This window comes from Propithecus coquereli, unplaced genomic scaffold (assembly GCF_000956105.1).
Source record: "Propithecus coquereli isolate 6110/MARCELLA unplaced genomic scaffold, Pcoq_1.0 Scaffold305, whole genome shotgun sequence".
In the NCBI taxonomy this organism is placed as follows: domain Eukaryota; kingdom Metazoa; phylum Chordata; class Mammalia; order Primates; family Indriidae; genus Propithecus; species Propithecus coquereli.
The window spans coordinates 1,068,384-1,082,047 of record NW_012148675.1 but is presented as its reverse complement, the minus strand read 5'-3'; the positions used below and the strand labels follow the sequence as shown (position 1 = coordinate 1,082,047).

Below are 13,664 nucleotides of genomic sequence, written 5' to 3'. Positions count from 1 at the left end.
GTAACCAAACTGCCTGTCAGACATCACCAGCTAAAAGTTTCCAAAGCATCTAAATATATATATTCAAAACTGAATTACCCCCGATAAATAATTTTCCTCCTGTATTCTCTGTCTTGTTTAAAAGCAACTAAGACACATCAGAATCAACACTTTTTTCTTCATTTCTTATATCCTTGCAAGTTATAAAGACCTGTTTACTTTAGCCTCTAAATTTTTTAGAAAGTTGTCCTTTCCTCTAAATACTGAAATACCTATTGCTACTCCTTTAGTCCAAGTCCACATCATTTCTTGCCCTGGCAACAATCTCCCTTTCTTGCTTCCCAGATTTTAGTCTCTCCCTTCACCTCCTAGTCTCTCCCACCTCATTGTCCAGGGCCATCCATCTTCTAAGCTAGGAAACGCTATCTCAAAAAAACCTACGATATGAAATCATGCTACTACTTTACATAAAATCCTTCAAGTTCCCCATTATATGCTTTCAGGAAATTTTTGTACATATTCTTTGGTCAAAAAAGTTTGGGAAATATTACATACCCCAGTCCTAGAAATTTGATACTCTCATTACCATATTAAAATCTATTCAATCCATATTAAATAAACCTGTTTAACCCTGCTCAAGCTTCCTTTAGAACAGAATAATTTTTTTCATGGTATATAACCACACCCTGTGGAACACTATTCCATGGAATACTGAGTTAGAAAAATCCTAGCCTTAAGTCTAAACTCCTTAGCATAACAATAACCTTCAAAATCTACTTCTAATTTATTACTTTAACACTTCTTTCAAATATATTCCAGAAACACCCTATACTGCTTCATAACTTATCTTTGCACATGCTGTTCCTTTCATATGACATACAGGTCCTGTTCCTAATATGCCTGTCAACAACTACTCAACCTTTAAACCAGATGAGATGTAGTAGTCTCTGAGCAAATTACCCTCAACCTAGTTCATCAATCACCCTATAGGCCTTGTACATATTTTTATTATTACCTCTTTGATCCATTAGTATCTTCTAATGTTTATTTGTGAAACTTTATGTTTTAAAAAATGGGTACATTTGTATCCTTGGGGCATAGGATAGTGCCTGACTTAGGGCATGGGAAGTACTCGTATGTTTGAATTGAACTGCATACCCTTTGTTGGCTCTTCCCACAGACCTGATATTCATTCTTACCAAATTTAATATTTTTATGTTTTTGTGACTCTCCAGATTAAATTTTTTTGTATTTGGCTCCATTTTTTTTTGACAGTGTCTTGCTCTGTGGCCCTGGGTAGAGTGCGGCGGTGTCATCGAAGCTCACTGTAACCTCCAACTCCTGGGCTCAAGTGATCCTCGTGCCTCAGCCTCCTGAATAGCTGGGACTTGGGCAGGTGCACACCACAACGCCTGGGTAATTTTTCTATTTTTAGTAGAGATGTGGTCTCGCTCTTGCTCAGGTTGGTCTTGAACTTCTGAGCTCAAGGGATCCTCCCACCTCAGCCTCCCAGAGTGTTAGGATTACAGGTGTGAGCCACCATGCCTGGCCTGGCTCCATATTTTTTAAATCCTACTCAATTTTGTCATTTAACAAATCAGTCACCCATTCCTTTTTATCAGTATCCTTTTTATTGGCAGGCCCATGTTCTCAATAACAAAATCAATGAAAGGGAGAGTTGAGGATCCTCAGTCTTGAGCATCCTCAAGTCTTCCTCTTGAGACGCCTCTTCTACTTGCTGATTAGATTAACCAGCCCCCTTTGCTCATCCTTCAACCAGTTACAGATGGTGAGCCTAACATCTAGTCTAAGTTTCTGCAACATTTACACAAAGATATCATAAACTGTCAAGCTAAACTCTAGATACACTGCATCAATAGCATCGTCCCCTCACTTCAAATCTAGTAATTTTTTTCAAAAACAGAAAATGAGTTTACTAGGACATGACTTATTTCTGGGGATCCCTCTGGCTCCTCTCTGTAGCCCCTTTCCTTTCTAAAATACTTATAAACAAAATTTTAAAATAAGCTATTAAAAATCTTGTCAAAGGTCACTGTCAAGTTCACTGGGTTATACTTTACAGAAAATCCTTTTTTCTCTTCCAATAATACCCTTTCTGTTCCTGGTATACTAGTCTCTAATTTCTCAAAGACTGTGATCATGGTTTAGTAATCTCATCCTGAAGTTCTCATCATTACCTAGGATAGACTTTTGTCTAGACCAAAAGACCCAAATTCATTAAAAACAGTTAAAGATTTTCTTAAGAGATCTTCTTTTATTTTACCTTTCAGTTCATCTTTTTCAGAATTTGTTTAGTGTTTTCCATTATGAGATTTGGAAGACTGAGAAATGCAAGCTCCATGAGGACAAGGACTGCTTTGTTCATCACCATGTCCCAAGAGGTTAGATCAGTGCTTGGGCACACGGGTGTCACAAAGATTTGTTAAATGAATGCGTGAAAATGAAAATAGTAGCAGTATTTTACTAGCTATGTTAAATATCAGATTATGTTTCTTCCACTAAACACGACTAGAAAAGTGCCTTTAGCATTTTTTTGTTTTGGCTTGTTCTATTGTTTTATTAATATTTTTTCTACATATTATTATATACCCATACTATTTTCTTCATTTTATCCTTGGTTATGTCTTCCTTCCCATCTTGCATATCTGTATTGTAAATGTGTGAATTTATTAGAGAACTGGGGCATCCTCTTTAGTATCTTTAGCTTCCTTCTCCCTTAATTCTCAAATAGCATCATTGCTGACTGGCAGAAATTGGTTTTCAGAACCTCCTAGATGCTAACTCTTTCTTTCTCTTTAGGTGTTTCAGATCCAGGGATTATATTGAACTAGTGTAGTCTGCTTTCCTAAAATTCTATGTATACTTCTGAGTGGCACGGTTCTTCTCATGGCTTATATATAAGTCGACTGGAAGATTACATAGTTACTTTCCCTTATGGGTAGTAAAACTGCTTATTAATCAAAACTTCCTTGGTAATTGAAATCAATTCTGGAGCCCTCTACCTTTCGGGAGGTGAGAAAGTTCACTGGATCACCAAGGCAAGTCAATAATTTTCAGTGTACTGGCTTTTAGCTAAAAATAAGAATTCCAGCAGATAGCTTGATATCTGAAGCTCTCTTTTGCAACTATCTTGCCTCTTGCCTAGTTTGGTTATCTGTAATTTGACTTCTAGTCTTACTAAAATCTGATTAATGAAATCTCATATTTTATACTAATCAGGTGTGTATAAAATGTTAGCAATTTTGAGACATAATTCTTTTACCTGCATCCATTAATGCTAAACTTCCACCACATGCAGATGCCATAGAAGATGACCCTATAAAAAGAAAAATACTTACTTTATATTATACTGATTTTTAAAATGTAGAAAATTATTCCTACTGGTTACTTCATAAATATTCAATAATCTTTTTTTTACTCCTTTTTAAAAGCACTTTAGGCAAGCTCTCCTAAGCCATAAACAAACCACAGAGTTGTATGATCTAATACCTTAGCCACATGTGGCTACTTATATTTAAGTCAGTTGAAATAAATTCAGTTTCTCAACTGGATAGCACAGATATAGTGGATTTCTATCATCACAAAAAGTTCTATTGGACAGTATTACTACAGAGATTCTGATTCTAAGAAGTAGCCCAAAAGTACTGGAATACTTCTTTTTTTGCTTAATCAGAAGTAATTAAAGATACAGGGCTCTGGCTCTCTCATTGAACTATAAGCCCATTAGTTTAGTCACATCCAGCAGAGAATAGAAAAGTCTTTAATTTAAACTCTGAGATTACTTTGATGTTTTTCCCTCAAAACCTGTGACCACGTGATCTATATCTAATACACTTTTAAGAACTCTGTGCCTTTTCTGCCTTTAAGTTGCTGCACTTTGCTTTGACCCAGGGACTAATTTTTTATTTAAATTTGACCTTTTAGCCCAGACTTGTTCTGTGATATCCACTTATTTTTTATGTGTGATACTGATACATGATAAGTATGTCCTACCTAACGATCACTCTATTTTGGCCCTTCCTCTCTCCAAGCCAGTCTTGCTCTGTGGTTTGTTTGTAAAATAAAGAAACAAATAACCCAAACTGAATCTATTATAACAGATAAATATGAGAAATACTTGTTTTATATTGCTTTCAAAACAACTCATTAGCTAAGAACAGAGATTCAGACAAGTATAAGATTAATTAAACATATCTTCTCCTGCAATAGGCTTATGCCCTGTAGTAACAAACATAATGTAACATTACTTTTGTAATTTTTTATTCTTCTCTCTAAAAGAGACAGGGTCTTGCTCTGTCACTCAGGCTGGAGTGCAGTGATATAATCATAACTCACTGAAGCCTTAAACTCTTGGGCTCAAGTGATCCTCCTGCCTCAGCCTCCTGAGTAGCTAGAACTACAAGCACGTGCCATATTTTTAAAAAATTTTTTGTAAAGACGGAGTCTCGCTATGTCACCCGGGCTGGTCTCAAACTCCTGGCGTCAAGCATTCTTCCTATACTGGCTTCACAAAGTCTTGGGATTACAGGCATGAGCCACTCTGCCTGGCTATTACCTTTGAAAAGTTAAGAATATAATCGGCAACCTGGTCATTTCTACTAGGAAAGAAATATTTCAATATCATACCATTTGACTCTAGGACTTCAGATGTAATTCTTATGGTGAAAGGAAAATCTTTGGGAATAACAGGATACAAAGCTTTCTCAGCAAGAGCGCCTAAATTAGAATAGAAAACAGTAAGCAAAAAATGTACCTAGTCTCTATAAGAACACCATATAAGTTCACAGACTTGTACTCACCATGCCCAAGTTCTCTTCTGTTTAAACCAGTGATTTTGCCAGTTTCATTTGTTGCATAAGGAGGAAACTTAAAAAAAAAAACACATACATACACAGCTGACATAAGAAGATGGCCAAGACGTATTGCCAAAATAAAAAACAAGTTATAAAACAGTAGAATACCAATTTTGCTTAAAAAAAAGTATGTTCATAAATATGCAGAAAATGTCTGGTGTAAATTTAAGATACATACCAAATTGCTAAAAGTAGCTATTTCTAGTGTGTAACTGAATTACGGGGTGGGAAGTGGATGGTTATGAGAATTTACACCATAAATTTCCAGAATGTTTAAATTATTAACAATAACAAAATATTATATTTTTGTAATAAGAAAAAACATACACATATTTATAAAGAAATACACATTGAGGAATCACAGGTCTTTTTTTCCATACCAAAGCCCACATTTTTATTTCATCGAATTGCAATTTAATTCATACTTGTACTTCATAGACTTGTCTCTCTTTGCCACCTCTTTCAGATATAAAACAAAAATACATGGACAGAGAATTGCATATTTTAAAGCCCTTCTCCAACAAAATGTAATGACAAAAATATATGAAGGAAACAAAGATCTTTTACATAAGGGTTTTATTTTAGCCAGAGGTTGCAAATCATTTTATTTGATGGAAATGTTATTTTAAAGGACTATGAATTAGTTGTGATCACTTAAGATTTGGGAGATTACCCATAAAAATCTGGAATTCCAGTTTAACAAAAATTTTTTAAAAAGAAGCAACAGAACATGAATCTGACCAAGGCTCTCGATCTAACAGTCAATTTGTAGGAAACGGGAGGACAGAGAAACATGCTAAACTGCATGTTTCTTCATGCTGCAATCACCAATACCCAGATTGTGTAGGACTCTACAGGTCAAATGGCTCTGGGGTTTCAACAGATAGACTATAAAGAAAAGAATGTAAAGGAAGAAAAATGTGTGGATTAAGAGACTTAAAGAAATATCAAATTAAAAAAAATGGACAAGACTAAACTGTAGTATCTAGAGCTGTACACTGGAAATACAAGGAAGTGATTACTATGAAACTTAGAAGAACATTAGTTACTTTTAGGGGAAGAAGAGGGTTGGGACTGGGATGAAAAACATGAAGGGGTTTCTGATGTGGCTGGCAAGGTTCCACTTCCTGACTTTGGTGGTGGTGACAAGGGTGTTTGCCTTATAAAAATCTCATTAAGCCATCCTTTGTTATATATGGTTTTCAGTACCTGTACTTTATTTTACAATAAAGAGGTTTTAAAAAATGGGATGATTTGGCAATAATGGCCCATATCCTTTTCCAGCTCCCTCCCCCATCCCCTCACCCAATAATCAGCTAAAGCTGCATTTTCCACAGCTGCCCTTTTTTAGATTGCCACATGCTTGCTCTCCAGCTCACGACAAAGAATGTACTTTAAACTCAATTATAATTCCTCTCTGGCTTCTGCAGCATCTGGGTATATCCAGAACAGGATATTTACAAGACCTGTATGAATCTCCATGTTCATGGATATTCTACAGCATACACTTTCTACATAAAACGTCATCTACTGGTTACAGCAGGTTCAACAAAACTGAAATGTTGGGATTCCAGGCAGCCAAGAAGAGTTAATCAAAAGTGAAGTGACTTGCTACTTTATATTAGCCTCCCATGCTGTATCCTTCAAATAATAAAATTAGAAGTACTATGTGTTGTATGTGGTCCCTTAGGATTAGTTGTGAATAAAGTCAATCATGAACTCAATTAAATATAATGACCTCATATAAAGTAACTGTAAATGTTACTTTATATGATCTTCCAATTAACTGAGTAAAAATATTACCATTTAAATGAGCTAACGGGAGGTGATTTGTCAGTTGAAGTATTTGAAAAGCTTCACTTTTGTTTGAAACACATGTATATAGACACTACTCTTTCTTGCCTAAAAAAACATTGTTTACTATACTTTAATCTTTATGTATGACTTAGGACAGGAAGATGTTGAGTGTAAAACTATTATTTATCTGTCTAAATCCCTTCTATATGCAATAAAATGATAGCCCCCAAATTAACCTTAACAGATATATGCTAACACTAGCACAGTAAAATGTTAATGGCATAATCCAGGTAGTAGGTATATGGTTATTTACTATAAAGTTCTTTCAACTTTACTGTACCCTAGAAATTTTTCAAAATGAAATGTTGGGGAAAAAATTCACCTTACCTCATAGTGCAGCATGAAATTTTTATCTTTTATCCCACTACAAACAAAAGGCATAATATTAAAAACGTTATATGGATACAAACAAATTTATTTCAATAAACTAAAAATGATTTCAGGAGATTTTTAAAAACAATTGGGCATTAATGAGAGTTGGTCTGAAACTAAAAACCAGAAGAAGCTGAAGGATGAATGAGATGGTATTTTTTTTCTGAGGCTTATGAATGAATTCTACACAGATTTAGGAAACCAATTTTCCTTCAAATACAAGCCCTTAAAAATCTAGATTTTAATACTAAGACAAAAACATATATAACTATTGAGAGAATCCTAAATGTTATAACCACATTAGTTAAATCTCAGAGTTACACTCTCTCTCCCAGTCAACATGTAAAGTGAAGATCAGTAACTGAAATGACATAGCTGAGAGCAATCAGAAGATCTGACAGGCAAAGTTCTTTTCAGAGTTTGAAAAGAGAATTGCTGTGAAAGTGTCTAGAAAAATGGAAAAAATTAAGGATGAGAAAAAACACAATTCCTAGAAGCAAGAAACCAGATTTACTTATGAAAAGACAGGCATATAAAAGGGTGTTAGCACAAATAGTGCTGTCCTTTGGGTGAAATTATAAGGGCATTTCTCTGTGAAGAGGATTCAGAAAAAGTCCTGGGGTGGGGCAGAATCTGCATAATCATAAACTGCAGCCTTGGAAAAAGAAATCCAAACACTAAGCTCCTTCAGGAGACTATAGGAATCAAAGATTTAGGGGACCAGAGAGGAAGATAGGCATCAATGGCCTGATACCTGCATTTTGTAAGAAATGGAAACCAAAGGCTGCATGGCTGGGTGATGTGTGCCTCCTAATTTACAGAAGTTACAGACCTAAGACTAGAATATGGAGGAACCCTGGCCAAACCCAGTGCTCTTTTTTATTGAATTGTGTTGCCTTCTAGAAAAGAAAGGAGTCAAAGTGAAGAACAGCAGAGCAACCAAGTTTTGGCCCAGACGAAACTATAGACAAAGTAGAAGAGCTTCCAAAAGAGAATTATTAAGATGAGCATTCCATCTTTACACACAGAGCTGCGCTGTCAGTTTTCTCAGACATATGAAAAACAATTAGGGTAGCTATCTAGAAGATACTGGGGATTATCACTAGTTGGGCAGTAGGAAAAGGGAGGTGGAGTCCTATGGTCTTCCGAGACCCTTAACCAGGGAAAGGGAAGCAGCCATATTAGGCACTGGGGAAAGAAAGAACTGGCTGTGAGTCTCAGGACTCTGATGTAGTAATGCTAGTGGGGATTGCAATACAGATCCTCATTATCAAAACTGATCACGTGACTTTATTGCTGACTTTTCTTTTTTTCTTTTGAGATAGAGTCTTGCTCTTTACCTGGGCTACAGTGCTGTGGCGTCAGCCTGGCTCAACAGCAACCTCAAACTCCTGGGCTCGAGCGACCCTCCTGTCTCAGCCTCCCGAGTAGATGGGACTATAGGCATGTGCCACCACGCCTGTCTAATTTTTTCTGTTTTTAGTTGCCCGGCAGATTTCTTTCTATTTTTAGTAGAGACAGGGTCTCGCTCTTGCTCAGGCTGGTCTCGAACTCCTGACCTCAAGTGATCCTCTTGCCTTAGCCTCCCAGAGTGCTAGGATTAGAGGCATGAGCCACTGCGCCCAGCCTGACTTTTCAGAAAGAAAGGGGAGGCAAGTATTTCTGAACACAAAATCACAATGTGGTTTGGGATTAGATAAGGTTTTTCATTAACAGCCTCCAGATTATTTTAGCAATGGAGACTTTCACCTATTTATTTGCTCTCATTTCTAAAGGAAAAACTTATCCATTCAAGATTACCCAGACAATCTGTCCTGAGAAATGATTCTAGAGACAAAGAAGAAACCAAATGTACTCACATTAAACAATTAAATGCTTTACGAATATTTGTTCCAAACCAATGATCTAGAAGACAATATAGCATATACCACACAAAAAATCCCTTGAAATCATGATTATATAAATAGAAAAAATTTGAGAACAAAAATACAGGTTAAAAAAAGTAATAATGACTAATAAGATACCACATGAACTTTAATTATATACCATAACATCATAAAACATAATATCAGAAAAACATAACTTACTTTATAGCTGTCATAATTTGATCTGACTTAATACTGGATTCTAATGAATCAAATGTAACAGTACAAAGCACCTAAAAATAGAAGAAAAAAAAAATCCTTGGGCTTTAAAATACTAACCACAAAATGAAAACTAAAAGTATTTGAAGAATCCAATTTGGTCTTAAAAAATGGGATAAATACATTCTACCCAAAGTTTCCCATGGTACTTAATACTGTAAATATTTATTCATTTTACAAATATTCAAGCTACATGTAAACTTCAATAATCTAAAGGTTTAACATCATACAAACTACATACATAAAGCACTGCACTAAGAGTTCTAGGGAAGAAAGACAGGAAGAGGAAGAAATACTATGTATTAGCCCATAGAGGAAGCCTCAATAAAGGTTCAGCCAATGAAACTGCCTGCTTAAAATTAAAAACAAAAACAAAAAACAATCCAAACTTCTTTAGAGAGATATAACATAATTAACACACTCTATAATGTATCATTCACAACATCCAGACTACAACCCAAAAATAAACAGGAAAAAGGCCTACTCTTTTTTTTTTTTTTTTTGAGACAGAGTCCTCACTCTGTTGCTTGGGCTAGAGTGCTGGAAGTGGGCCATCAGGAAGAAGGCCCACTCTTAAGAGAAAAGACAATGAAGACCAACCCTAAATTGATTAAGATGTTGGATTAACAGCAAAGATTTTTAACAGCTATAATTATATTATAATCATGGACATAAAAAATAATCAGTGGAAATTCTAGAACTAAAAAATTTATTATCTCACAATAGAAAGGAGATAAGTCAATCAACAAGAAGATGAATTGATAGAAATTGCCCAATTTGAAGAAGAGGGGAAAAGAACATAGTCTCAGGTACGTATGTGTGGGACAATATCAAAAAAACTAACATATGTGCACTTGCAATCCCTGAAGGAGAGAAGAGAGAGAATGAGGTAGGAAATATTTGAAGAAATAATGGCTGGAACTCTTGAAGTTTGATGAAAGACACAAATTTACAGATTCAGGCTCAGGAAACTTTAGCAGGATAAATCCAAAGAAAATCACACATTTCAAGTCATACACTGAAAACCAAAGATAAAGAACCAATCTTGAAAGTAACCACATGAAAACAATAAATAACATACAATAAACAATGATTTGAATATGTCTTTATACTTCTCATCAGAAAAAAAATGGAGAACAAAAAACAATGGAAAATCTTTAAATGCTTACCAAAAAAAAAAAAAAGCATCAACCCAGAACTCTCTACCCAGCAACAAGATTCTTTGTACATAAAGGCAAAATAAAGATATTTTAGATAAACAAAAATAAGAATTTGTTGTCAGAAGACCCACAGGACAATACTAAAGGAAGTCTTACCAGACTGAAGAGAAATGACACAGGATAGAAACTTGGATCTTCGCGAAGGAATAAGAAGCATTAGGAATGGTAAATATGTGGGTCAATATAAAAGACTTTTTCCTCCTCACTTCTTTAAAATAGATATGATTGTTCAAACTGAAAGTTATAACACTGCCTTGTGGGGTTTACATAAGACAACTACATAAAGGATGGAAGGAATGGACCTAAATGGTGCAAAATCATTTTATGTGATGTGGCATAAAATTAACTCTAAAAAGACTGTGAGAAGTTAAGGATGTACATTATAATTTCTATAGTAACCAATGAAAAATAATGCAGAGGTATAGCTAAAAAGCAAGTAAAAACAAAATTCTAAAAAATATTCAATTAATCCAAAAAGAAGGCAGAAAGTAAGAATAGAGAAACAAAACATAGAGGGACTAATGAAAAACAAATAATAAACAGAAGGATTTTTTGAGAACTTGATATAATATTAAAATTCCAATGAAGAAGCAAATGTACCTAAATTGTGAGATAATTCTGGGGAGAGGGGAAATAAATTGGGAGGATTTGCTTCTTAGACATTAAGATATATCCCAAAATCATAATAATTAAAAGTTTGACATTGGCCCAGGAAATTCACAAAACAGTAGAAGAGAATATAGTTAAAAAATGCATTATAAAATTTAACTATAAGGTGACATCACAAATTAGTGGGAAAAATAAATTATTGGTAAACGATGTAAAATTGGATCACTATGGAAGTTTTCCACTTTATACCACGTGTAGGAATAAATTGCAAGATACATTGATGATCTAAATTTGATAGCTAAAACTAGAAAGCTAATAAAAAGAAAAAGGAGGTACGTAATTTTGTGACTTTGAGGTAAGGAAGGATTTCTTAAATAAATCTTTAAAAATACAAACCACAAAAGTGAAAAGGGGAAGTCTTAACTATATCAAAACTAAAGATTTCAAATCTACTCTGGACATACAGTAGGCTACCACAGGCAAAGTTAAAAGGCAAACAACAAAGAGGTAGACATTTATATAAAGTCTGGTTTGTTACTGAAAAGGATCAATATTTAAAACATACAGGAAATTACTGCAAAATAGTAGCTAAAATACAGTAAATAAACCATATTAACAACAAAAAAAAATTGGCCAAAAGATGTGAACAGAAAATTCACAAAATAGCAAAACTATAGTAGGGCTACTGTACTGTAACACTCTAGGGGATACCATCTATGTGAAAATAGTACCTTAGAAGTGTTCAGTCCCCCAGGGCATGGTTTATACAGTGACCATGCTGATTAGCTACTATATAAAGAGATGTTCAGCCTTATTAGTAATCAGGGAAATACAAATTAAAACAAGATATCACTTTATACCTATCAGATTGGAGAATTTAAAGCAGTGATTAATGTAATAAAAAGAAAGTATAAAGTATAATACCATAAACAATAGATAAACATATAGGTAAATAAATGAACAGAAGGTGAACTAGAAGAATATATGTTAAATATAAAAGAGTGGGTGCCTATGTAAAGAAAAAGAATAAGACTGAGTTACAGGCTAAACAGAGAAAACAAATGAGGGCCTTGAATGGACCAACAATAACAATATGCCATAAACTGAGGAATATGAGTGACTCAAGTTTGTACACCTAATATTAAAAGAAAACTACAATAAAAATATCAGATAATTTTAGAAAATGCAAACTAATTTATAGAGACAAAAGCAGATCAGTAGTTGCCTGGAGGAAGAAGGGAGCAAGAAGAAGGTATTACAAAGAGGCATGAGGACGCTTTTGGGGGTGATTGGTATATTTATTATCTTGACTGTGGTAACAGTTTCCCTGTTGTATACATGTGAAAACTTATCAAATCATACATTTTAAACAAGTGCAGTTTATTGTATGGCAATTTCACCTCAAAAAAACTGTTACATTATATTTAAAAAAAAAACAGATACTGATCTAAATAAATAATGCATATCATATGATAAAAACTCATAGCATCTACATAATATATTGCTATTAGATCTAATGGAACAATCTTAATTCAGAAAATAATTGTAACTTTTTACATATATTACCTGTGTTTGTCCCCTTTGAAATAATGCTGATCCATGAAGAATTTTAAACATATCTACCTCACAACTTATATTCCTAAGTGACGTCATATCTCGACCATCACACCTGTAAGTAATAAAGAAAATAAGTACGTAAAGCTGTGCTGGAAATCAGAAAAATCACATCATTTCTTTATCTCAAAGTTCTCATCCCCAGTTGCATATCATAATTCCCTGCGGAACTTTAAAACATTACACAGATACGTGGGTACCACTTGAAGTCCCACTGAATCAGAATTTATGTGGAGTTGTGACCTGTATACCTGTGTTATTAAAAAGCTCTACAGGTAATCCTGATGTGCAGTCAGACTACGAAGAACTGCTCTACACACTAGGCCAAGAAAGATGGTCACACATCCACATAAGCCACATACTCTTTCTTTAATAGGTGCCCATTCATAAAACAAATATCATAATTCTTTACTGTTCACTTGAAAAAAGCCAGTTTTTGAGTAAGTTCCCACTTGCAGAGACAGCAAATGCTTCAATCCCATCAAAAAAGGTTATATTTACCTTTTGTATTCATTCAGAATAATACTTCTAAAAACCTCCTTTGCAACAACGTTGAAGGATTCTATTATTTCATATGGATCGACCTCTGTAAATTTTTCTATAGAAAAAAGACAAACCAAAACAAAGGTTTTCTCTTTTTAGAAGATAGAGTTTCTCTAAAGTTCACAGCCTAAAATCAATTAATTATAGGAATAAACCAAGGGAGTTGACTCTGAACATTTAGTTCTCAGGTAAACAAAGTAGATAAGTCAAACGTTATCAAGCAAGTGAGAAACACCAAGTGCCTCAAATGTGTTCTTGGGAACTTGGTTTGCTTTCTACCAGAACAACGGTGTTTTGAAATCAGCTCCTTCTTGTATTATGTTACCTGACAAACCCAGCCAAGCTTTATGAAAAGGTCTGACAGTTTTAAGAGTAGTTGTCCTCACTCTTTTGCCTTAGGAATCTTTATCTTACTCTGCAAATTGGGGAACAATTTTTTTATATATTACAAT

The 13,664-nt window shown here is 34.5% G+C and overlaps 1 protein-coding gene across 1 annotated transcript in view; it reads right to left on the bottom strand.

Moving 5' to 3' along the window:
- PNPT1 (polyribonucleotide nucleotidyltransferase 1) overlaps positions 1–13,664 on the bottom strand; it is a 41,895-nt gene that overhangs the window by 12,337 nt on the left and 15,894 nt on the right. The window contains exons 8-15 of the mRNA XM_012649836.1: positions 13,538–13,599; positions 13,171–13,267; positions 12,622–12,724; positions 9,170–9,240; positions 7,038–7,074; positions 4,800–4,866; positions 4,627–4,716; positions 3,263–3,316 (exon numbers count right to left, since the gene is read on the bottom strand). Coding sequence (XP_012505290.1) covers positions 3,263–3,316; positions 4,627–4,716; positions 4,800–4,866; positions 7,038–7,074; positions 9,170–9,240; positions 12,622–12,724; positions 13,171–13,267; positions 13,538–13,599 — 581 coding nt within the window. The remainder of the gene's footprint in view (positions 1–3,262; positions 3,317–4,626; positions 4,717–4,799; positions 4,867–7,037; positions 7,075–9,169; positions 9,241–12,621; positions 12,725–13,170; positions 13,268–13,537; positions 13,600–13,664) is intronic.